Source organism: Botryllus schlosseri, chromosome 15 (assembly GCF_051294905.1).
Source record: "Botryllus schlosseri isolate E-star chromosome 15, Bs_hap1, whole genome shotgun sequence".
Classification (NCBI taxonomy): Eukaryota; Metazoa; Chordata; class Ascidiacea; order Stolidobranchia; family Styelidae; genus Botryllus; species Botryllus schlosseri.
In genome coordinates this window covers 8,156,731-8,184,160 of record NC_137250.1, presented here as the reverse complement: position 1 = coordinate 8,184,160, position 27,430 = coordinate 8,156,731, and the positions used below count along the sequence as shown (strand labels likewise).

General features: G+C 40.5%; 2 protein-coding genes and 1 pseudogene across 2 annotated transcripts in view; all 3 read right to left on the bottom strand.

Moving 5' to 3' along the window:
• Positions 1–18: 18 nt before the first annotated feature.
• Positions 19–4,761, bottom strand: LOC145458156 (vacuolar ATPase assembly protein VMA22-like). The gene has a single exon (XM_080336517.1). The coding sequence runs from the start codon at positions 3,273–3,275 to the stop codon at positions 2,700–2,702; it is 576 nt and encodes a 191-aa protein (XP_080192643.1). The 5' UTR covers positions 3,276–4,761; the 3' UTR covers positions 19–2,699.
• Positions 4,762–7,852: 3,091 nt separating this feature from the next.
• Positions 7,853–27,430, bottom strand: part of LOC145457592 (cholecystokinin receptor-like) — a 36,286-nt gene continuing 16,708 nt past the window's right edge. Inside the window, exons 4-10 of the mRNA XM_080335814.1 lie at positions 22,332–22,526; positions 21,439–21,589; positions 20,614–20,693; positions 15,011–15,208; positions 12,147–12,257; positions 11,941–12,075; positions 7,853–9,061 (exon numbers count right to left, since the gene is read on the bottom strand). Coding sequence (XP_080191940.1) covers positions 8,999–9,061; positions 11,941–12,075; positions 12,147–12,257; positions 15,011–15,208; positions 20,614–20,693; positions 21,439–21,589; positions 22,332–22,526 — 933 coding nt within the window. The 3' untranslated portion in view covers positions 7,853–8,998. The remainder of the gene's footprint in view (positions 9,062–11,940; positions 12,076–12,146; positions 12,258–15,010; positions 15,209–20,613; positions 20,694–21,438; positions 21,590–22,331; positions 22,527–27,430) is intronic.
• Positions 24,032–26,030, bottom strand: LOC145458155 (dehydrogenase/reductase SDR family member 4 pseudogene; annotated as a pseudogene).

Here is a 27,430-nt window from a genome sequence, read left to right as displayed (position 1 = left end):
TCCCTTACGAAAAATATCCTGACACGACAACAGATATAGTTTTGATTATCATTTCAATTCAATAAAATAGCGGGCACAAAATGATACGAAATTAAGAAGAATCTACATAAAACCAGGGCTGGGCATACCGATTCTAGTACTTGAATCTGAATTGAGTATTTACTGCAATGATCCGAGTCTAGTAGTAAGAGATGACTCTTTCGAGCACTGAAATTATATGCTTGTTGCCAGTAAGAATTCATTTATTGACGAGAATTAGAGTTTAGATCAGTGGTTCTCAACCTCTTTTACCTCGCGGTCCGGTAAACCTTAAACAAATCAAAATTAACCCTTAATTTAATTACAACATATATGTGCATCTCAATGTAATATTGGTGACTTCATATGCTTGATATAAGATATTTGTATGTGGGTCTGTTGATATTTCTGCAAGATGAAGCTCGCGATGTCCCGTTAAACACCATTACTAACTTTATCGTGATTATTCGGTATCGTTCAAAAGAAATGAGACTTTGACGTAACTTGCCGAAATACGTTTACACCGTAGTTGGATCAATTACAATATATTAATTCAATTACAATTACTTCCTTGCATGTTTCAATTACATTACAATTACTCAATGCTAAAAATATCAAATTACAATTACAATTACTGTTAAACATGTAATTATTACAATTATAATTACTTTTAAACAGGTAATTATTCAGTAGGCCTAAAGAGGTGTTCTTTGACAACCGTAGCGACGTAATTAGCAAAAATCTCAAGCTATTCAAGTTTCATTCCTGATATGTAGAATACCCTTTAATTAAAAAAACTCGAACATATCCGAACTCTTCCTAATCATGAGTACTCAAAACTACAAGCACAGAAAAATGTTTCAAGTGACTGTTAAGAATCAGAGGTTTGAGCGACTAACAGCGAATAGGCTACAGAACAGTCAATGAAATGTAATCAAACGATTAGGCTACTCAGAGCTGGGTCAGGATAAGGGAATGTAATTCGTCAGCGATACAAGGAAAGAACCTCCTGATAACTAAGAATTACAATATTTTGGTTCGCATTTACATTTTCACTTGCTCGGAAACTGTTAGATCGCATTTGATGAACATTAGGGTGCGAAAAGTTTCTGGCCCCAGTAAATTTAGCCAAGATTGGAAGTAAGATTGCGATAACTTCTCTACAAATGCGTGATCAAGTTTTATGAAGCCTTGGTTGGAAACTTGAATTTTTTTGCTATTGTTGCAACAAGCCTCGGTACTGGTCAGATTTAAAAAAAAACTTTAGGCGTGGTGTAGGAAATAGTTCAGCACAGGTTTCAGAAGAGTTTATTTGCTGTTCATCAATTTTTGAAATATTAAGATTTAGTTTAGCCCACTGGTTCTCTAACTTTTTATACACCCCCCCCCCCCTTTATGACAGTGAATATTACATGCCCCCCCTTATCGCCATAGCACACAATGAAACCAGAAAGTTAGCAATCTTTACATATAGTTTGATGGTATGGAAGGTTATGACTGTTGATCAGAGAATTCTCCAATACGAACTTTAGACTATACACCGAGCAATAACCATAAAACAGAGGTGAATCGGGCCAAGCGCAGATAAGATTTCAGTTTACTGGAGCGTCGCGCCCCGCCCAAGGGGCATGCCCCCAGTTTGAAAACCCCTGGTTTAGCCTATATCGTAATTCACGAAGTTTTCTGTTGCTACTGAAGTATGGGAAGCAGTTTAGCGTGACTGAATTATCTAGTTATAACGCAGCACGCATAGAACCCCGGTGTAAATAGGCTAATTATTACATGTGGTGACTGTTTACTAAGGCCTGAAGGCCTCTCGTCGTCATTCTGGTTCGTACCGGATTTTCACTAGTGCCCGGGTGGTGCGACGAATAAATGATTGATTGATTAAATGATTGTTTGATGTTGTGATTGTCACGTTTCCATGAAAATGTAATTGAGATTGTAATTGATCAAAATTTCGATCAAATTACAATTACAATTACCCAAATAGAAATGCTTCAATTACAATTACATGAAAAAATGTAATTAATTACATTCAGCTCAATTACAAATTACAATTGATCCAACTCTGGTTTACACGGTTTCGGACAGCACTTGCATCATTGTGACATAGGCCTATGCGCAAAGTAGACCACAAACTTTCCATTACGACACCACGCAGAAAAATTGATTCAGAATCTCTAAATAAATTCAAAATTTGATGTCACATTTCTTCTCGCGTTTCGGAATTAAGATATCACATTAAAATATATTGCCACGGACCCGGCGGTTGAAAACCACTGCTTTAGATACTATTTTCTACTGCAGAAGAAAGCATATAGCAATTGGGGGAATCGCAGCATACGAAACACGCAGTACAAAGCTACACACGTTAGTGTAAATGACATAACTATGAAGCAGTGATCAACATGCCGGCAGTAAGTGCATCGAAATAGGTATGGTCGAAAAAATCCCAAATAATATTTAATGTGATGTAGAAACGCCATAATATTCCTTGCGATCGCATATAAGGTAGGCTACATATTTGAACTTTCAATATCTTTTGTACTGTTGCGATTTCATAATGAATGATACTGAACTCATTTCAAATGTTAATACTTGATTCATAATCAAATCACTCGGGGACTTCATTTTGCCCAGCCCCTATACATATAACATTTTTTCAGATTTGAAGAAGTTCATGATTCGCTTTCCCGATCGGAATCTTTTATCCGCGCGAGCAATTTTTCGTAGTACTTCAACCTTTCATTCAGAGTACAAATTTCACCAGTTATCACAGTTGCTTTCTGGAAATTTGCTTGAGAATCCCGCAACGTACGGGGAACAAGTACCCCGAACCAATTGATCGGATCGGGGAAATCGTTCATATCACCATCTCCACTAACACTCAGATCTGCAATAGATTTTTCCACGGAGATTTCATCCTTATCAGATTCACTAGGTGAGCCGTCCTTTCTCTTTCTGATTCCATCCGGTTTACCAGATTTAGATGAGTAATCGACACGGTCTTTGCAAACATCAAACACAATGTTATCATCGTCGCCTTTTTTGACGCGTGCCTTCACAGTAGATTGCATGACGGGGCTGTAGTGTAGTTTTGACACTCGGTCCACTCCCATGATGTATCTGGCTTTGGAGAGGGTGAAGAACCCGTCTGCGAGGCATTTTTGCAGCTGCTGCTTTTTTTCGTGTACTTCCTGGACGGTTCTCATATAATTCAAATATGTCGTCTCTGAATGACGAGGCTTACCCATTACAAGTGGATGACTAATTACTATCAATGATAATAGAGAAGATTTCAAGATGAGTTATAGTTGGTTGTAGTGAAACTGGAAACAGTGATTGTTTTCCGCAATAAATTGGCATGACACAAGGGTTTCTTGCATAGATACAACAATTAATTAATCAATATTGAAATCATGCAGACAGCGGAGCGGCCTCCACGAATTTCAAAATGTACCGTAGCCCGCGAGCCGCGAGCCGTTTTGAGTTGGCGACCCCTGATCTAAAGTGTCTCTAGACTAGAAATATCTTTTGTCATCATGTCAATGTGAGTAGATTTCATCAAAGCAGAATGAACCTTGTGTTGTGTATTCTTTACAATTTATTACGATATTTGCTTTACACCAGAGTGGAATTGGTGGCAAACGTCACGCGCAACTTTTCATTCAATTCTTTAATTATTCTATGGAAGAAACCCTTCTGTCACGCGCAACTTATTGACAAAAACAAGCACTGATTCCAGTCTGGGCTTTACAGGACTCCTTTATTTCACTAGCAAGCATTTTTCCGTAGAGTCACATTATTTTCTGACACATTTATACGTGATGAACGTGGGTTATCGAGAAATAGAATATTTGGGGAATCTTGTGTCATTATTTGGTTGAGAATCATGATATATCTTCTTCCTATCGAATAATATCGTCAATGCAAATGCCATACATTTTGTTGCATTTTGAGACGAAGGGGTTTGGCATAATAACCCGCATGGGACAAACGTGCACTATTCTCCCTCGGTACACTATTTACAGTATTTGGGTGAACTATATCTTTCTCAACAAGGAAAATATCAAGAGCCTGGACACGAATTATTATATATATGCAGCTCGGTGATCTGCATTCAGCGTAATGAATGTAACATGGTGGATTTATAGAGACTGTACATCCTCTATAGTGGATTGGTGGCGCGTTTGTGTTGAAACTTCCTGTCAATCAAAATGGGTTCACCGTTCACAGTTCAATGATTACGACAAATCAATGATATATATACAATATCATAGTAATTTACAACGTAGCAACAACGTTGTAAATTGCTATGATAATATATTGCAACAAATATATCCCGAATGCGTGCGCGCTTCCATTGATGATGATAATAATCTTTGGATTATATGTATTTATCCGCTCAAGACACAAAATAAACCATGAGAAACACAAGATTGTGCGATATAAGTTAACAGAGAGCGCTCGGGTCGTCAGCTATGGGATTAGCAATTATGTTGCTTTCCTATTGCTTAGCAGTAGTCTTGCCTTAGTAAGCAAGCGTGACGACGGGCATTGCATATCTATCCGTAGGTTAGTTATCTATACTTAATCCGACTGCGAGCAAATATTTGAAGGAGAATAAGTTAAGAAGTGACCGTAAAGAACCAAGCCCATTACCGCTAAATTGTGTCTGCAATGAAGTTATTTCAATTATTCCATTTGTAAGTTTTCCATGCAGCTGTTTTGAATAGTTTTACTATAGATAACTAACCCACGGAGGTTAGTTATCCATAGTTTTACTGCGTCTCTACCGCGACCTGGTGCCCAATGTAAGAGTGTTTCTATCTTCATTTTCATCCTTATTCTTCTTCTATTCAGTGGTTCTCAACCGGGGGTCCGCGAAACCTCAAAATGTGCAATATAGCTGATGTCCTATTTTTTTTTTTAATTGGAGAAATCACGAGGCAGTTTCGCTTCGTAACTCTCATGAACAGAATGACAGTCTGAGAGGAAATATTCTACTGTTCAAACTCATTTAAATTTTCAAATCTTTAATTGCCTACTGACATTACCTTAACGAAATATATTGGTATGACGCCATTTTAATAATATTCAATAAGGAGTTGGTAAACCTTACGTACTTCCCTGAACTGAGACCCCCGGTAAGACCTTTGTGCGTCGTATATTTGTCGTGTGAACGTAGATAACAAAATATGAAATCGTACGATGTTTTGTGCATGTACTCTCTCTCTCTCGTGGCTATGATATACATACGTATGTAATACGACGTAGAGACATTAATTCATTCATTATTCGCTGATTCGGAAGTCCGTGGCGTTGTCGTACGTGATTCAATAAAGTTATAAGTCGTGGAGACAGAAACAAAATATATTCGTCAGTGTGATCCATCGAATACGTGTGCAATAGACAGGCTTCGTGGTGCGTCAGCCAACAAGGCCGTACGGCGTGGTTACGCCGGTCCGTCGAATGCAAGGGAACACGCAGCGAATTGTAAACGTAACCTTCTGGAGTCAGATTATACAAATATAACACCTACAAAACATTCGCTCTGCGTTATAATTACCATATATTGCTGTCTAGAGATGTTTTGTTGTAGTTTTGGAAAAAATTGTTCGCAAAAAATATTTTCTCCTGTGATGCATATAACCGCTATACCAGATTCACTTCAAGATGAGATGCTAGTTTCTCAATTTTGGTGTAATATATGTTGTGATTGTGATCATACCCGAAAGTGTGGTCGGAAGGGTTGCGCGTTATTATCACATCCGGATTTTCGGCACTTTCACGTTCATACCAAATAGACGGCGCGGATTTTCAAGACGCGACCACGCTTTGAAATAATAAAAGTAGCCTGTTCTCAAGATGTACAATACATGAATAGTAGGCCTTGGCTATGATGGTATTTTCAAGAATGTTCATTTTGCTGCTTATTATCACTATGCTACAGTTAATATTTGCACAGGACAGATCGTGGTTGCACGATAACAGAGCTAAATTTCAACAAAAACTTTGGTGGTCCGCGAAGACCAAAAGGTTGAGAACCACTGTAACTCCTTCGAAGTGCCTTTGTAGAAGGATGACCAATGACCATGACCATCATATATATCATAGCATAAGCATAGGGCAGCTTTTGCAAAAGTACAACACTGTTTAATCGAGTCCTATTTGTATCATTTCACTGTCGTATGGGTTGAAGTTGGACGCTACATGGTTCAGTCACCGTGTGTCCGTGTCCATTTTTCGAAAAGAAAAACAATCGTAACTGTTGTATCATAGCATAGATAACTAACCTACGTAGGTGTAGGTTAGGGTTGCCATACGTCCGGAATTTCCCAGACATGTCCGGAATTTCACTGTTAAACTGCCTCCGGGAGGAATTTCTAAAATATGCTCAAATCACTGGAATTTTGAAGGCTTGAAGTAAGCTCATAATTTTTTCATAAATCAACATGAACAATACTATTTTTGGGCAGATTTATGCTTCATGAATTTTTTCTTCGATTTAGTATCATATATATTGGTTTCAATATGGGACTAACGCCGTCGCAAAAACTACGATCAAAAATGAAAAAAAATAACATTCATTCACAAAAATAAGTCTAATTGTAATCGCAATTACTAAATGACGGTATATTCATAGAGTCGGTTCAGGACGTTTGGATGCTTTATTCAAAGATAGTGATTCTAAACCTGGGGGTAGATTGCCTTTATTCTCGGGTTCGCGAAGTTGTTGAACGTAATCAGCTTCCAAAAAAGGCACAATTGGCATAATTCAATCAAATCCTTTAAGGACCATATGCATATAGAAACCAGAGTCATATAGCAAGCTGCATTGATTAACCTACGGTGAGCCCAAGATTAGTGTATATTTAGGCGGAAGGGGGCTAAAAAAATGTCGTTACGGCCCTGGTTACAACTTATAACACGTAGCCACATACTCCGGAACCGGATCGTGAACACCTCCAGTCGATAGACATAGCTTTGTTGGTGTGACGTCATATTGGTCGACAATGTGCTCATGCCTCATTTTGAAATCCGCTACTGTGCGCTAAAGAGCGTCCGGAATTTATGCTACAAAAATATGGTATCCCTAGCGTAGGTTAGCTATCTACGTAGGTTAGTTCTCTTTAATCATAGTGTCCTATGTGGTGCGGAGTGCGGACATAGCGAGATTGAACGGCTCACTGCATTTGGGTTACGTCATACTTTCCATTTGACCAAAGGCAACTTTACGGCCAATTTTGACCGGCTTGCCGAGCGCTAAAGTTGATAAAACGGATAACAATGGAAAGCTGCTGCTGTGCTGATTACTAAAACATAAATTTTAATCTGAACATGGCCATGGAACTCCCCAAAATTAGCCTCGAATATTGCATTATGATCGTGTTTGGCCCTGTGACGCACTAATTCTGTCTGGCAAAACGAGAGTGAAAGCTAAGAAGAAAGAGTCAGACAGCCCTCTTTTAAGAGGATTTCTCCTCCTTTTTGACATTTTTGAAAGTGTCCTCGGAGGACGCATAAATGTCCTCTTTTTTGAGAATTTTCCTCTTTTTTGAAAATTTTGGTTAAACGTATGTTAGAATTCAACAGAGATATAGGAAATCAGTACTCAAGTAACGTTCCGGCGGGTCTTTCGGGAGTTCAGTCGAAAATTTAACCTATTTTTAGTCAACCAACTACAAACTCGCAATAAATTTACCAATTTTTCCGGATTTTACTCCGGTATTGTAAGTGTGGATATAATAAATAAGTGTCCTCTTTTCAGATTCCCAAAATATGGTAACCCGAATTATAAAGGCTATGGTTGTATGAAATCTGATGTTTGTTTGTTTGTTTGTCTGTCTGTTTATTTAACACATACAACAGTGGTGTTTATCGCATATTAAGGTCATGTACACCACGACAATGATATTAGTAATGTTCAGGATCTTTGTTTTTCGTAATCTTTCCGGACGACTTCCACACTCGCGCGCTCCCAAGTTCAGTCTCTCTCTCTTTCATGCATCCGGACTTGTTCTTTACTGCCGACTGGCGCGGCACACCATCGCACTGGGCTTTTTGAGACACTGCTAAGGCAGTGAGGTTAGCGATGAGGAGCCCATGAAATCTGATAAATTCGACTCCACTCCACCCTGTGTTCCTGTCCTAGAACAACGACGTAGCAATGATAAAATCAATTGGGGAGCTCAGGATAAATTTGTGAAACAATAACGTTACGCCACGAATGTTCATTGAGACGTATAATGGATACGAATGTCATCACAACGCGTAAATATCCACTCGGAATTTTAGGTCACATTTCTCTGCCGGTATACCGGAAAAATGTGCTCGCGGTTAACCCGAATGTGCATTGCATGGTGCGAAATTACGGGTCAAGCATTTTTTTCCGCAAGCATTAACCGCACCGGGTGTCTGATTTCAAAGTCTACTCCAAGTCGTTCCGACACCTTCCACTCTTTGCATTGCATCGCAGTTTTATGGTGTTTTGGAATGATGAAATATTAATAAACTGATACTGATACCGGTACGAAATTTTTAAAAAGCCCTTGTACCTTGTACGATTTATCAGAAACAGAATGGTTCCGTAACGTATGAATTAACCTACCTGTAGACACAGCTGTGCTTGCTCGCTCACTCGCTCAGTCATACCTCGCATATAGACGCGATCCGATAATATCCGATGGCATTTTGAATGAGTTTATGCATCTTTATTGCAGAACATACGGCGGACTAATAGGCCTATATTTCAACAGAAACAAAAAATTGCGGAAAGTTTTCTAAATATCAGTATGATTGAACATACAGTCAAAAAGATTCGTCACATTATCAATACTGTTTCATATGAGGTATGATACAATTTTGTAAATCCCCAATAAATATCATATTTGGTTGTATCATTCATCCATAGGATTTTCTCGACTGCAGGATTTCTATACATGGTAGCTGAACAGTGAACACCCGTAGCTTCATATCATGTCGTTACAGTTATTGATGTTGTGCCGGTGTACTGTGTTGTGGCGTTCCGTCGCATTGCCTGATGATGAAAGAAAACACTGAGACACGGATTTATGTTATTATTACGAATGATGAGAGAGAGAGAGAGAGAGAGAGATATGATATTCTTTTTCGCCTGCACCATCGAGATGCTTTGACGGCGGAGTTGCGACACGGCCCCATGAGGTCATCTAGTCTGCGCTCCCGTTTTTTTTCTCTTCCATGCTATCCGTGATTGCTGAGCGCCTAGCAGGATAGCTGCGGATACCAATTTTCGAGTCTACCTACCGCTCGAGAAGCCGGACGCATAACCATTACACTATCTCGCTCGGTCGGATGATGCGGGCTCGTGGAAATAGTAGGGTTCAAATGACATTCAATTGACGTACGCATTGTTGCGGTGGCAACGAAATGTAATGATATTGACAACATAACGTAGGTCTGGTTGTATAATCCACAGCTACAACACCTATGCGTTGTGGGTTCAAGTCCGACCGAGGTCGACTCCACAACTCCTATTTAAGTGTTGGAGGTTAATCTAGGCTCCTCCAATCAATCTCATCCGTGTTTGTTTGTTTGAGGTATTGGCCTATTCGTGATGTTTGTTGACTACTATGGTCATTTATACAAGGGCAATTTCTTAATTTTTATTCCGTAACTGCCGCCTTGTAGCACGGACCACTTTGACGCTTTTTATATGACACCGCTTACACGGATGATATGGCGAGGAGGAGCCTGGATAAACTTCCAACAATTAGGTAGGAATTCCGGAGTCGACCTCGGTCGGACTCGAACCCACAACGCATTGGTGTTGTAGTTGTGGATTATATCACTACGCTATCTCGCGCTCGCCACACATCTGATCCGTGTAAGCGGTGTCCTAAAAAGCCTGCAAAACCGTGCGATACGGCTGATCTCATCTGTACCTTTACGTACCAATTTATCGCCTTACTACCGTAAGCATCGAATTTTGCGAGTTGATGAACTATATCGCTTCGAAGTATCAAAAGTTGTTCACAAATATTTTTCCAATAGTCTGCCTCCTGTGTTTGATGACTTTTTCATGCTAAAAATGTCCATTCCCATTACACGAGATCCTCGTCAAAGGGAAATATCTACTTACCCCCACCCAATAGCAACCTAACTAAGAGATCTATCGATTACTCGGGACCTATCATTTGGAATGCATTACCACCACATATCCGTGAATTGCCTTATAATAGATTCAAAAAAGCCCTACTTGATCACCTCTTGTCGTTACACTAACACTGTTGCCCTACCTCGCCCAGACATTGCTTCATTGATCATTTGCTACCATCGTTTAATTTCTCTTCTATTTTCCTTTCTTAACTAAACATTTTTTTACAGCCAGACTGTTCAGAGTCAAGTGTACATGTTTGATGCTGGTGTGATCAGACTAGATGACCTTCACGGTCTTATCGATCATTCCTATCTAATACCGAATACTGTGCACGCATATTTTCTGTACCGCCATCACTGCCGTTTGTTATGTATTTCGGTTGGATGAAAATAAAGACTCTCTCTCTCTGTAAGTGGGCCGGGCCTCAAGTCGGCATGCAGTTACGGAATTAAAAATATCGAACAGCACTTCGTCAGCCCCCTCCCCCCCCCCCAAAAAAAAACATTGGTCTTGAGCCGCCCATAGGGTGATAAACCAAATATCTGGGGGGAGGAGCCATACGTTGAGCCCCGGGCCATACGCTGTTTACCGCTACTTGTCATCTACATTGGATGTCTGTTTAGTGAGTAAGCTTTTCTTGCATAAACGCTCGAAGCGCGCGAAATTTCTATAATTCGTGATTGAATCGGTCAATATGATAGCGAATTGCATATATATTTCTATCAATTTTTATCCTCTCTCTGCTCACGTAACCCGATTTACCGGTAGAGCTGAGTGAGGTGTGTCTGAAAAGGTAGGACCCCTCAATAAGAATTAAGCATATCGGGGTGTATACCCGTTGGCAGGAACGAAACAGCACTTCGTCAGGCCCCACCAAAAAAACTTGCGTCTTCGGCTCCCATAGGGTAATAAACCGACCCCCTCACGTTGTTCGCTTTTGCCACGAAATTATAGTTGTACTGTTTAGTGAGCCAGCGCGAAGCGCAAAACTTTTCGATAATTCATGACAAAATCGGTAAATAAGATTTTTGAAAAATTTGCATAGATTTTCAAAAAATGCTCCATAATTTAAGCTCATTCACGAAATAATTTTGGGCCCCCTTCGAGCTCCCCCCCCCCCAATTGGGGGGTTTGGGATGCGGAAGTTACGGCCCTGGGTGTAAATGACCATTGTAGTCGACAAACACCTTGAATACCACAAACAACAAACAAACATAGCTCAAGACGACGTCTGAAGTCGAGAATTTACGATGCATATATTTCGGATCGAAACAGTACTTCGTCAACCTCCCACCCACCGCTGTTGGGGGCCGTATGTGAAATGAATCACGCTTAATTGCTCATTGACCCATTATAAAATCAAGACAACTGACATCTACCTAAACGCTCTAAGAAAATTTTCGACATAAATTATTCTAAAAAAAAGTAACTTGATTTAAGAAATAATTTTGGGGCCCCTTCGAACTCGCCCTCCAATTGGCGAGTTTGGGGTGCGGCTGTTACGGCCCTACATGCAATTTTATCGTATAAGCGGAAATCGAAATTAGGTTCAGGGATTTTTAAGCACCACAAGATTGCGATACAATGAAAACTTAGGAAGTATTCGAAACAACTTGTTCGAGTCTATCAATCAAAACACGGTGGCCTGAAATAAATACGTAACAGCTTTGAGTCGGAAACACCAACTACTTGCAGACATTGTCACCGTAGCAATCTATCCGTCAGTCATGCATTACATCTCCTTTTCCACATCTTAAGTTATTGCTGTTACAAATTACCGTCGTCTCTGGCTTGAATCTTTCCGGTAAAAAAGCGCAGCAAGCAGCAAATGCGTTGAGAAAAGCCTGCCTGAAACGCTTGTTGAGAAAGCAATATACGACTGGATTTATGCAACTTGAGACGTAAATTAAAATCTGGAATCAATCGATATCACATAAGAGTGTGTAAATCAATGGTATTCTGGTTGCATATCACTAATAATCACCTGCGTAATATTGATTGGTATTCCTTGAAGTAGCCTCGACGCTGACCTTGGGTCAAACGACTTCCAGACGTTCGCCACAAATGTAGGAGTCCAGCAAACGAAAAATAGTACCTGAATATGTTGCACATCGGTATGGAAAGTATAGCGATTGACTGGTATGCGTATTTCACGCTGATGATCGGAGACCTATTTATCTAAACTAGGCATTGGTATATTCCTACTTTTTGGCCAGCATTGGTGGCAAAATGATTTTATTAGTAATAATAGTCGTGATAACCGTCCGATTATATTTTCATCTGCCCAAAACACGCACAATGTACAATAATGTGATATGCAAGGCACAGTGTGATGTGATGAACAGATAGGAAGATGCCGAAAAGACCAGCTGCGGTCTCTCAATCAGGCATCCACCTAGGCCTAGTGCCCGATGTCACAGTATTCTTCGATGGTCTTTCTTCCACGGTCCTTTTCAAACACCATTTCTTGCTCTTTTCTTTCTTCATCGGGTCTTATACTAGGCTTTTTGTCGTTGTAAGAACAACGACACGGGGGACGGCGAGCCCTGAATAACCTTGGTCAGCGGGACTTGAACACAGGCCGCATGCGTATAGATGCCGCCGACTCTCACTACTTTTAGCGTCGGCGGTCATCATCATCAGGACACCCATTCCGTACCGATGATATATACTTGCTATAACTGTTAAAACATGTTTTAAACAAATTGTTTTAAAACAGCGTTTGTTTTAAATGCTACCCTACATTCAAGTATAAAAAAGGATGGAGTCGAAACGACTTGGTTTAATTAATTATGACCAAGCATGCAGATATTACGCATGCACAATGTACACCGAACGTGAAATAGACATTTGCCATTCAATTCCAGAAGTCATCCCACGGGCTTGTATCGGATAGACTGGTTCTGGATAATACTTTCCGAAATGAGATTGAGTCACAATGTCAGTTTACATTTCTCTTTTCCCAATAAAGACAACAAAACCTGGTCTGGCGGATAACGGATAACGCATAGAAAAGAAGAACGAGCAGTATACTGATAGTCCATGAATAATATCAGTCATTTCCGGCCATTAACTGACCATTAAAGTACAAAGTATTTGTGGGGTATCGCACGCCCATTGTACGTTATATAAATATGCTCTACACAACAGGGGTGGGCATACCTGTTTCATGCGCGAGCCGCATATCAAAAATATTTGCTTCGAAACAGCCACAACACAAAATACAAAAACACGAATTCATTACGTCACATTGAAATGGAGGCCATGGAATGAAGTTTACTATTGTGTGGTGATACGGTTTCCGCCTGGGTTGCAAGGTGTTGAAATCAGGCTGATGTGACCTCAACGCAGTGTGGAACAGTTCCTGCAAGTGCTGATTAGAATTTAAGGAAGATTGCAGCTCGGTAATCTCGATGACACTTTCCTGACCAAACTCTGCAATTATTGCTAGCGTTTACAATATAAATGGAAGAGCCGTATTCGCAATTGCTAGCCCGGAAATGATTGTGACCTGCGCTGGCGTAATTAATTATCAAGTTCATTGTTGAACACAATGAATTATCATTAATTGGTGAACAGGTAGCCTTTCCATTGTTGTGAATGAAGCGTTTATATGAAGTCGATTCTGGAGCTCAATTCCAAATTTCGAACCCTGTAGTGTCACCATTCCGTAAATTTACAAGTCTTGCGTAACCCATAAGGAAAGAAACGGGCGATAAAATCCAGCATCAATCTATAATCATTAGGGCAAGTTTTTGTTGCACTGAAAATGCGAGAAAGTTGCATCTAATTTTGAAAAAAGTTGCAGTAAAAACTTGTATTTATAATTTCTGTTCAATTAGTAGGGTATGGGATACCCGAAAGGTTCCGTTGTTTAACCTAGTTTCTGCAGAGCTGTCAAATTTGTCACTTTGCCATTTCACGGACATTCTGGCGGGACCGCTTAAAAATTACATTTCTCCCCGGTACACAGCAAGAAAATTACACAATGCGGGAATAATTTTCCCCCAAAAGTCACACAGCATAGCGATAACCCCCTCCTACTAAAACAAGTCAAGTAACGCACCCCAGACCCCCTAGGTCTGAAAACCCTACCCAAGGCGTTCCGGAAAACTCAGACTTGGTGACTTTAACAAAATCAATAAATTAGAAAGGCGACCCAGTGAAAATGTTATTTTCGGTGGTCTCGCCAGGGCGTTCGTGAAATGGGAAACTATCTCAAATTTAAACGACGGAATTAATAACGCAATCTATTAACATATTGTTGGGGCACGGTCGTGCTCGGCAGAGGTAGTTTTTGCTTGCAAACCATTGTGTCATAGATAGTGAGATGCAGCTAACCCGTCGTATAGCTCTTTGTTAGTAAATCAAAGAGAATAGAACCATGCCTGTTCTTAAATCATTCCTTTACATTTTTACGGAATATTTGATAAAAGTTGCAGTAAAAATTGGGTATAAAAAACTGAGAAAAGTTGCAAAAAGTTGCACTATAAGATCCTTCGAACAGCTTAATACATCATAGTACATAGGTTCTGAGTATCTACGAAGCTGTTGGAAGCTGTAAAAATGTTTGCAAAAGTGGCAAAAACTTGCCCTAATAATCAGGTTGAACATCTCTAGCAAATTATGCACTTATGCATTCACTATTAAAGAGCCGCAATCAAAGGCTAAAAGATCCGCATGCGGCTCGCGAGCCGCAGTTTCGCCACCCCTGCCCTATATGATATCAAAATCCTAACTTGGGAGTGTCAAAATTGATAACAATGAGATCTGAAGATTCACGAATTCGCCATTGTCAAAATTCTTTTCGTCATAATTGACTAATCAACATAAGATACGCGAACCCACCACGATCAAAATTAGCATTTTGACGACCTTGAGTCTTTCCTCATCATGGTCCGTGTTTTTTGTTTTTCTTGGTTGCTCGTCACTACGGCTTGGAGGTCGTTCATAATCCGGGGGCTTGAGAAGGGATCGGCCGCATTGTTCGTGAGAAGAAGCAGAATTTTCCGATTCGCAGTTTTTATTTTGATTATTCGTATGGTACTGTGAAATCAAACCCAATGAAATTCATACAATATCAGCGAAAAGACCAAGTTGCTAAGAATTATGGGTCGCCCACTGCCTGGATTATCATATACACCAGGGGTTCTCAACTTCCCTTCTACAACGGGCCGCATTTTAACAGCAGAAGACGCTGCGGGCCGCAGAACAATATTAACATGTATTTGTGGGCGAATGTTAAATTTAGGCTACTGTAGCCTATATTTACCAGTCGTATACGGGGATTTAGTACGTTTTGTGCATTATAATGAACAGCATTCGTAGGTTTGCAGCTGCTGCTTCTTGTGAGACGATGTATCTTCTAGCGGCACAAGTAAATCCCTTCATGGAGCTTGCATTGCATTCGTTGCTTATGTCGGTATTTGCAACTTCAAACCATTCCACCAGAGAACCGAACTCTCTGTTTCAATGCGTGAGCGAGCAAGTATAAAATTACGGTAACTTTTGCGTTACGGAGGGCATTAGCACATTCAGCTGTGAGTGATATGAGAAGTCTCGTGTTCCGGGTCATTTCCGAGCAAACCAATCAACAGTTACAGCAATTACAGCAGTTACAGCAATAGTTACAGAAGTCATCTTTGTCAAGTTGAGATTTTTTGCTGGTCCCCTCCCCGCGTTTACCCAGCCAGGATTTCCTCTACATCAGTGGTTCTCAACCTCGGGGGCGTGAAAGCATTGAAGTGGGCGCGAAGAAGCGGTCAACTGAGAAAATTTTCGCGCTCCGCGCGATTTGCGTCCAGTTCACGCGTGTTTCTCTATATACAGACCTAATTTCATATTTTTAATTCTCTCATCAACACTCATAACCGTCCATGCCATCAAACAATCTGTAGGGGTTGCTAGCATCCCGGTTGGATTTTGTGATATGACGATAAGGGGGGGGGGGGGGGGGGGGAGCACGAAATGTTTCACTATCAAAAAGGGGGGTATGACTAAAAAAAGGTTGAGAACCACTGCTCTACATACATGTCCACTCTGATGAATTTCAACCAGATAATTAGTTATGCAATGTCGGTGGATTCGACCAAGGCGGGGTTGAAGTAGTCTGTGCGGCAACCTTTTAAGACACACCCCTCTTTTTGATAGGGAAAAATTTCGTGCCCCCTTATCGTCATATCACAAATTGCAACCAGAATGCTAGCAATACCAACGGCTAGTTTGGTGGCATGGAAGGTTATGGCTGTTGATGAGAGAATTCTCAAATATGAAATTCGGACTATAGGCCAACACAGAGCAATAATTAAGAACTGGAGATAAATTGGGCGCAGTGCAAAATTTTCTTTGCTTGACCGCAGCTTCGCGCCCCCTTCAGATGTGTTCAGGCCCCCCGGAAGCACGCCCCAACTTTGAGAACCACTGCTTTCAATAATGAATTATGAAACGAAACAGAGACGATGCAATAAAAGAGCTAAGTATCTAATTCTATTTATAACAATACCGTTTCAGTAAATTGCGTTTATGCTGAAAGATGTCTCGGGCCACAAAATATACGTCTGCGGGCCGCGGGTTGAGAACCCCTGATATACACAATTCTACACATCCTTTATCGAATATTCAGTAGACTATACTCAATCGTCCGAATCATGTGAATAATATTAAAATGGGCGGCGGGCAGGTTGACACAAGAGAGGAAAATATTTTGAAGGTCACTTTTCTCCTACCGAAATGACATCGTCATCATTAACATCATACCATCCGTTAATTCATTGAAACACACGAAGAGATTGCGTTGATATATGAAAATACAGGAATCGGAGGGTCTGCGCCACACAAGTACGCCAGACAAGATAAAACGGTGAACAAAAGATTATTGAAAACAAGTTCAGAACAGGCCGATAGGCAATTGTAGCCATGCCCAACGAAATATACTATGGCATCGGTATTCTCATGAGTGTCTATCAGGGCTGTGGAGTCGGTAAATTTTACCACCGACTCCGGCTCCGACTCCGACTCCACACATTTTCAATATACCGACTCCGACTCCGACTCCGACTCCTGAGTCTTTAACCGTACCGACTCCGACTCCGACTACGACTCCTGGGTTTTTTAACGTACCGACTCCGACTCCGACTCCCGACTCCGACTCCAGCATTATTACCAATTTACTTCGAAAATTATATGCCACATTGTCGGTTGAATGACTATCATACAACCATTAAACATATGCAAACATATGATTAACGGTGGCATGCTAAATTGTTTCATTGTGGCACAGCTCGAATTATCCACTATGCAATTAACATGAAAGAAAGATTTGCTAAATATCTATCCTTTTTCAAGTTTTTATAACATGGACTCTCTAATATCCTGAAATGTATGAATCATTCAAATATGGCAGATATCCAATCCTGTATAATAAAAATGTCGATAAAAAATATAAGTGTAGCTCTTGTGTATGAGTCAGCAACTAATAAAGAGATTGAACTTACTAATTTTGTCATTGCACACTATCCTGATTACAAGCACACATACTCTTACTACTAATAGACATTGGTCATAAATGGAATTTAGTTAAGTATTCAGAGACCATAGCCTATGTCAGTGGTTCCCAACGTGGGCGATATCGCCCCCCAGGGGGCGATTTGGCGGTCTAGGGGGGCGAAAATGCCGAAGGGGGCGAGAGGGGGGCGAAAACGGACGAAGGGGGCGAAAACAACGGAGGGGGCGATAGGGGGGCGATGGCGTGTTAAAACGGCTACATGGAGTCAGGATAGTAACTGCCGCACCCCAAACCCCAAATTTGGCGGGCGAACTCGAAGGGGCCCAAAATTATTTTGTGAATTAACATCAATTATAGAGTAATTTTTTTAGAAATTCTTCCAACTTTTTCAAAAAATTTTCGCGCTATGCGCGATTTAATATTGTAATATATATTGATTTGGGGGTACCCTCCCCCTTCAACAATACGCGTGATTTATGGAAATGGAGACTTCGGCGACGGCCATTACTGCGCCACGACGCTCCAAGACATATGAAGTTATAGGCCATGTAACATACGACTCCGAGAAGTATGCCAGAACGATCAGCAGCGAGAAGACCTTGGCAGAAATGGAATGCCTCTGTGCTGACCGAAAACTTCGATATATATACATATATGTTCAATTGTCCATATGCGCCCTGACGAAAATTTAGCTGTTAAAGTTTAATTTCGAGGTCGAGCCGAAAAGTTGACCTTTTTGGGTTCCCAATATTTGGGGGGCGATGATCGGTGTGGAGCTTCAAAAGGGAGCGATGAGTCGAAAAAGGTTGGAAACCACTGGGATGTCTAGTCTACATGTACTTAATCAAGTATTCAAGGATTGGGACTTGCAGTCTTTCTTAATCATTTGTTCGACCCAAACAGCTAAGCTACACTACAAAATTTTTTATTTTGTCAAGTGGGCAGCATCGTTTGGTCATATTTACATCATTTTTACAATTGTACAAAACCAGCCGATGCATTTGCTCGGTCACAGTATCATGGTATAATTCCAAAAATCGCATAAATTTTGACTGCATCGCGAAAACGCATGTTGCAATTTTCTTCCCCTGTGCAATTGAGTTGTAATTTGCGAGTAATGTCTAATTTTATCTATATCAGGGGTGGGCAACTTTTTCGGCCAAAGGAACACATGAGATTTACGAACCATTGCGCGAGCAACTGGAATGTTGATAACCTTTTTTTAGTTATCCGATAGGAGCGAACCGCATTAGGTAACATTGCAAACAAGACTTATATTAATTCGCTCTAAAATTGATAACAATGCGCAATGAGGCCCTGGTCGCGCGAAGCGCGAATTTTTTTTGCAAGATAATGACTGAAATATATCAATAAATATGTTGCTAACATACATTGGGGGTCGCATCTGTATACCACTGGGCTCATTTGGCAAGGACAGGATTATTCGACGTTCAGACATAGCAAAATCGACGGTATCAGTGAACATGCCTATATCATTTTGTGCAAATGTTTTGTCGACGATCTCGCTGCGAGTGCACAATCGAAGCCGCATGTTGGACGACACGTTATCTCCTAATTGCGAATATAATTAGACTCAATTCTGTGAATAACATGTATTTATAATTTTAAGAAGGGGGTTCAAATACTGAATGCAAGAAATCTAGGGACAATGAATCATGCGAAGTACCGAGAAAAATTTCAAGTCAAATAAATCTGCTATGAAATATTCTACTTTGTGGTCATATACGAAGATCTGGGGTAAATGTGGCTGGCCCCTGGATATGTCAATGCGTCAGAACTGTTGTTTTAGTCATCATTAAATTTCGCGGTCATGCTAATCAAATTTTGGTTGGCCTTGCACTTGTACCTGATGTCATAAATAATTTCGAGAATTACCTCGCAGGCCATCACCTAGTCTTCTCGTGTGCCAAATTAGGCCTGTGTGACATGGCCTGGCCGTACCTGATCTGCATGCGGGTTATCAATAATAGTGATTGGTGGTACATAAAAATTCTATTGAAAATTCTTTGAAAGCAAATGTTTTCAGGATACAGAAGTTGGAGTCGGAGTCGGAGTCGAAGTCAATGTCATTCTCATAAACTCCGACTCCGACTCCAGTCGGTATTTTCCCCACGACTCCGACTCCGACTCCGACTCCAGCTATTCTAGTTTTCACGACTCCGACTCCGACTCCGACTCCATCAAGCGAAAATTACCCAGACTCCGACTCCGACTCCACCGACTCCGACTCCGACTCCACGGCCCTGGTGTCTATGTATATGAGCGTGTAATGACGGAGTCGTCAATTTGCCATGGCATTGATTCCATATGAAAAGTGATAGCAATTACAATTCCGAATTTCACCACGCCATTCATATTAAACGCTAAATATAATTTGACAACTATATAGCTGGCTTGTTCTATACATTCTAGTCCTCGGGTGGCTCCGATTATCGCCAGTAATCACGGGTGCACTTGGAGATGAGTTTTCAATGCCACAATGTACTATCGGGAAATAATGGTTCATCATCCGTATAGAAAATATCAATATATTCCCAGGGGCGATTTTTAGGGATTGTTATAAGTTATATATTGAATGTCGTATAGATATAATACGCCACACATGCACATGCAGCTTTTCGAGTCGTAACCTAATAGTTATATATTATCGGGAGCAGCTTTTGAGAAGCTGAGTACGGTGACTTCATGTGACGATAATATGGATTTCGCGCTCTGGTTCCAGAAAATCTGAATCGAAATGCGTAAGCAGACTCATTTACAAAAAGAGAATGGACGCCGTGGTTACAATGACATTAATAATCTATGAGGTAGTCTATGCCTATGGGATGCTGTGTTCCCAGATTTATATACCATCGCATCATTATGAACAAAAGGGGTCTGTATACAAAAATTGATGATGGATAGTGCGAGAGCTTGACAAGGTAACCTTGGTATTGACCTCTTTGGAATCTATCGGCGATCGACCACCCCGATGAAATCTGGGAGTTGCGGTTCCGTCATTGGTTTCTGCAATAGAAGTCAAATTGTGAAAATGCGATGATACTATCGGATCACACAATGCTTGGGTAGTGGTTCTCAACCCATCAGTTCCGCACGCCCGATATTGTTACGTGCGACTGTTCTCTATAATAGTTTACCCGCAGTCATTAAAATGATATAATTTATTATAAAAAGGTGATGTGTAATAACAAAAAACGCAATATACAATACATTCTGAAATGTACCAGGGGTGACTGATTTTTAACGCCTCAACTACTGTTCGTAAATCCGTAATGTTATATTCCATAGCGGAGTGTTTTCATTCCGCAATTTTATGAGTATAGTTGGTGGTGAATATCGCAACTTGACATACTCTTCAATAAATCCCATATAAATCGCTAGTTATGTGATTTTTAATCTGCCCGCATCACACATTCGGTAGATAAAGGGTATATATCAGTGTATATGTGACCAGCAGGATAATGTGGAAGTGACTTCAAGTGTGACTTGTAACGCCATGGACAGATAAGCCTATACTTTGAATATATCGAAAAGTGAAATATGCAGTCGAGATTATTCTAGTGTAATATATTCTGAGTCTTCCGATCTTAAGTGAAGGTTTGTGTATTTGAGAAATGCGGATATGGACCAAAAATGAAATAAACCCATTGATGATTGATGAATTGTCAAAACAAGAGATCTGTCAGACCTTCGAGCCTCGGGGGGCCGAATGAACCCGGTTGAGAACCACTGGTCTCGGCGTATCATATACCTTGCTTTGGCTTGAAATCGAATCCACTGTAGATTTTACGACAGATACATCCATACGCGACACTCATCAATATGCCGGGAATTCCCAGAAGTGCAACCATCATGAAGAGATACCTACCAGATACGACCAATGACATTCTATTTACTGATCTATTTCAATACTACCTAGCCAGATAAGAATTCACTATATTTGAAGCTACACTGTATAGTGTACACGACCATGGACAGGGGACACCGCGGCCCAGAGAGTTGTACTTAGATGAATAAAACGGTATCATGATTACAACTCCACGTAGTTATTCTGCGATGTCGCCTCATTTCACATAACTTCAGTCCGGGCCTTTGGACCAATGTATACCGCCAAGTTACGCAATTCTCATACCCAAAAACCGTCGTACAGATGTTATTACTGTATTGAAATAGTAATTTCACTCACCAAGCTTTCTGCAATCAGCCAACCAAAAAGAGAAGAAAAATCAGCATTAGCTGCATTGTTTCTCAGAATATAATGCACGCATTGCATGTTTGACAATTCACAATGGTACATAGTTCTATCGTAAAATATTCGCGGAATTCTTGAAATTTGCTATATTCAAAGTTGACTTAACATCGTCTTTGATACTATACGGAAGTATACAATGAAATTCACTTCAATTGTCAATATCCGCAAACTATCAACTGTACTTACAGAAACAAAATGATGGCATAGCATAATTGAACTGGGAGAACACGCGGCTTGGTCAAACGTTCCTCATTTTGCCTCCAAAACAATACATAGTCACCCATGCCCTGGTCATGCTCATGAGTCACCTAGTCACATGTTATGAAACAGGCTACTGTTTGGGCGATATAGCCAGAATGTTCACACAGCGCGACGGGGCATGAAGTAACTTATTGTCTCAATGGTGTTGTACCTACCGCTGAGATAATGGAATCAGACGAAAAGTCATCTTCGTTCAGAATGGGGAAGACAGTCCGACATGCTTGATTACAAATCTTCAATCGGGCTATTGGAACGCGGATTACACGGAGAAAAAACAATAGTGGACTCATCAATAAAGAACTGAAGATCCAAACTACGATAATGACCTGTTGAAAACGGATGATTGAAATTACCAAAAATCGATGACTGGATAAAATCATTTCCAATTTCTGATCGGAAAAGTGACGATATTTCAATTGACTAAAATATTTATTTCTTGCAATTTTCGGTGATATACGGTATACGCAGATCTCCGCATCCCGAATCAATGGATCTGACAAAAGAAATCTAAATATTTGACTCGGTTAGTATCAATGTGTTGATAACGTCGAATCTGAAAAGGAATCGACAGTTTTTAAGAAATGCCCAATCTACTTATTTTATCAACTTATTATTGTTACTATAATTACTGTTAAAAATGTTGCGCTTATTTCCCTATTGGCGTGGTGCACCACTGCGAAAATTAAGTATCACAAGTCAATTGGCTATAAATGGGCTCAATTATCGTATTTCTGGCGAAGACGAGCTCAACAATGGAGGTGATTGAAAAACTGTGGTCCACCAAGATGTTAATAAGGTGTACTCTACGTTCAATTTCAAACGCAATAATTTATTAATATTAATCAACTCCACGTGGCTCTGGCAAAGTTTTATCAATTCCAAATACATCTGGAATCTAAAATCCATAGATTAATCATATTGGTGCTTACGCCTATTAACCCACATAGAGGTAATTGCAATCTGTATATTGTTATTGTGAATACAAATAGAACTCAAGTGGATTTAGATTCCACGTGTTCATTCGAAAATATACCTATACCGAGAAAACCATCACCGAGAATGGACATTATCGACCATTACCTAAAATGGAGATTACAGAGAATGGACACCACCGAGGAGGGACATTATCGAGTATGGAAATTACCGAGAAATGACATTGCCGACAATAGCAATACCGAGAATGGACATTATGGAGAATGGACATCGCCAAGAATGGACATTACCGAGAATGGACACCACCGGGGATGGACATTTTCGAGAATGGAAATTACCGAGAAAGGACATTACCGATTATTTACATTACCGAGAACGGCCAATGCCATATTATGATCGTTTTGAAGTAATTACACCCGTTTTACAAAAGAAATTACGTTTTTTAAGTCTTTTATTTAAGTTTGTTTAAAACACGTTTATAACATGCCATATGGCACATGTGGAATAAGTAACCTTGTCCGTCTAGTTCAGGATATAGGCCTGTAATGTGTTGGTGGATTGCTAAGTGTTGTAGATCTTCTCGGGTTGCCGACGCGATGCAACAAGTCATTCGAAGTTGAACGCACCGTTAAATGAACAAATATGAAGCAAAATTTCCTAGAAATCTTGTCGGTTTTCAAAAAGGTTCATTTGAAACGGTGACGTTTCCTTATTCATTCAGCTATACTAAACTTCCAAACTACAAGTTTCGCATATTTCCTGGATATCATCAGCGCAAACCGCAGATTCGTAAACCTTGCCTGCCTAGTGCCTAATGCCTAATGCCTATACCCACTACTACCGACTGTCTATAGTCTATATAGCTTGTAACCTGACACAATGTTCGTATGCGTATTGCTAATGGTACAGTATATATTTTGCACAATTTGATATAAGTGTTCTGTCAATACGTGGAAAAAACTATAATGCACAATACAAACAGCGTATACAATTGAGAAAGAAAAATACGTTTGATGGTGATATTGAACGTCATCCACAATGCCGCGACGATAACATACAGCTCGGTTCATATCCTGGATATTTGTACGGTCTACAATCGACCCAATGCTTATGAGAAGACAAATAAAATCTCACTAAAACGTGACAATTTCTCAATCCTCGTGGTGGGACTTCATAGTTAAAATGTCACGCCTGAAAATTGCAATAACATGAAACATGCGGAAAAAGTCCGCAAACGACGCAAATGGTAGCTGGTTCGAGGCACTGAACTTTACCACGTGCGTTTTCGTGAGCACGAGACATAAATACGCGAGAAGCGCCATAGTCGACATGGTGTGGTGGTGGTGCGATACTAATAGCCAGTCGTAAAGATATCGCGTATGAAAACTCAGAGTTGAATAAATTCGACATAAAAGAACGTATAGCATAACAATATCGCTTGTGAGCATACTATCGAATTTTAATTACGATTAAAAAGACAATTCCACTCAATGCGTTTTGAACCAGAATTAGACAACAAGAATAATATCAAATTTTCCAAATTAGATTATAATTAGAATCATGACTATTTTTTTATCAAATTAAATTATTATAATTATCATTATTGAATTCGCAAAAACGTCAGTTCATTTCAAGTCAGAGTTCATGCTCAAAAGTGCGACAATGGCTATGTCTGCACGCCAAGTTTGACTCGTTTCGCACTTAGCAGGTCTCGCGTAACAGTTTCAGCAAAGCAGAGTTTAGATTAGAATTTAGATTGGAATCAGAGTTTAGCTCAGAGTTCAGATTAGAATCATAATCTGAGCATAAAAATATTCACAAATTACAATAGAATTAGACCAACGGCATTTCGCTGTAATTAGTCCACTTGTCCAACTCTGTTTTGAGCATTGAATTTTAATTGCGCGCGAAAACTCCACCCGTTACGCAAAAACTCTCGCCTGTTACGTAACTGGAGTCGTCCGAGCACAGGAAGGACGCGATAGGGGCGCATTCTGACGGGTCCGCCACCCTTTTCATAATGCTAAAGCCAGCATAGTGATCGCGCGCGGCATCAGTGCCTATCATAACATCGGCGAAAGCCGTTTTAAACAAACCAAGTGTCAGACAATTGATTCTGATGTTCAATTCGTACAGCTCAGGAGCGAAAGCTTGTACCAGCGGCACGATAGCAAACTTGCTCACGGCGTACGCGCCCGGATAATTACTGGCGCGGTACCCGGTCACACTAGAGGTCAATACAATCGAGCCTTGATGCTTCCTGTTTTTCATGTAAGGCACGGCGTCGCGAACAAGGCAAAAGTTCGATTTCACGTTCACGTCGAATGTCTTGTCGAAAGCGCTGTCTGGTGTCGATAAAAAGGAGCCCTTGTGGGCGTTTACCCCTGCGTTGTTCAGCAGTATGTCAAAACCGCCGTGTTTCTCGGCAGTCTTCGATAGCAATGCATGGCGTTGGTCGGCGTTTGCGACATGACATGCGTAACCAGACACTTCATTTAAACCTATCGATTTGAGCTTATCCACCGCCGAGTCTACATTCGCCTGCTTTCTACTGCCAAGTACGACATGGGCTCCATCTTCTGCAAGGCGTTTGGCCATCTGGAATCCGATACCGTCCGTGCAGGCTATGGCTACGACCACTCTCCCTTCTAGCTTTTTTGAGTGTTGCCCGCACGCAGACGACGACGCAAAATAACGCGACGTCGTTTCGGTGAGCGGCGTCAGTAATCTTGGTAGATTTGTAGTAACGGATTGCATTGTATTGGAGGTATCAGCAGAAAGAAGCCTCAAAATTGATGTAAATCCCAATACTCTGGTTATCACAGTGACAAATTGGAGTACCGTACCGCCTCTTTATTTCGCTTGCCCTATCACTTTCCAGTAATAATCCAGCGATAAAGTTGCGCAACAACTGTCACATTATGTTACATGGCTGTAAGCGCACACGCAATGTATACTTTACTCGTAGATTTATCCTTAATTGCATGACGTAATGCTATCTCATAGTTACTTAGCAGTTTTCAGACGGAACGGGTCAAAGCGGCATTTGGCAGTGCAGACATAATCAGCGATATGCCGAAATTGGTATGTTGCGTCAAGGGGATAGATATTTCTTTTTATCGTAATTCATAATCAAATCATAATCAAGTTGTCATTTTCATCGCTCAAGACACACAATATACAATGCTATGTACAAGGCGCCCGATGTAATAGTGTTTGATATTTCTTTCTAACGAGTTCCAAGCTCATTTCATTCGTTTCGTGGTATTCTACCTTCCTTGAGCTATTATGTAAAGACGCCACAAGAACAGCGAAGCAGGGAAGTAGAAAAACATAAACCTTCTATACTTCGAAACGTGCTGCTACCGAGTCTCGAACCGCAGTATATCGCGCCTACTATGGCCCACTACTACGCCAACACCAGCGTATAATTAGGACTGGCCTACCTCAAAACTCCATCTGTCACTATACCAAATGGAAGTCAGCCTCGAAATATCCAGACTACAAATCAGGCAGCCATCTGTTGATTGGGATTGACTGAAATTCGTGACGCCATTAAGAGTATAGGAACTCGGACGGATGTTGCATAGTAGGAATATATGACCTGCCTCCCGATGGGTTTTATATAAATCGCATGAGCGAACAGGAATAGGAATAAGACGTTGTATAATTTTGTCCCTGATGGTTTTGCGGTATATACGACTCAGAATATACAGTATACAAGACTCATAATATACAGTATACGAAATTTGGATTATGAATAAAATAGTATTTACGGTGACCAATTCTTTAATTATTTATTATAGTGGGCACCATTATAGTGGACACCGTAAATTTTATTCTAATTCAAATTTTTCGACGACAATAACTCCGCTTCCACTGGTTGGAATTGAACCAAATTTGGTGAACATCGTTTCTATAGACAAGACAACCTAAGATTTTCATGGGCTGAACAGAAAATTTTCAAATTTTTTGTTATTTATTTTTGCATAATAAATAGAAACTTTCGTCTCCTGTAGCAATGCGGTTGTTGGAATTGAACCAAATTTGGTGTGTAGGCTGAAATTAGGTAACCTAATAATTTTATCAAGTAGCCAGTACGATTTGAGAAAAAAGTCAGTTTTGAAGACCCCTAATGTGCATATGTCTCTAGACAAGGAAGGTGAAGATACAGCTTTGTAAGGCTTTTCAAGTCTTGAACCAACTCTCCATGTTATCCGGGTAATGCTAAAGCGCCAAGCGGGGAAGCGATGGATAGCGGTCCGGTGTTACTAATCAGGTATTTGGTCTGACTCCA

Coding starts and splice junctions, on each gene's coding strand:
- LOC145458156 (XM_080336517.1), bottom strand. CDS start 3,275: ATGGGTAAGCCTCGTCATTCAGAGACGACATATTTGAATTATATGAGA.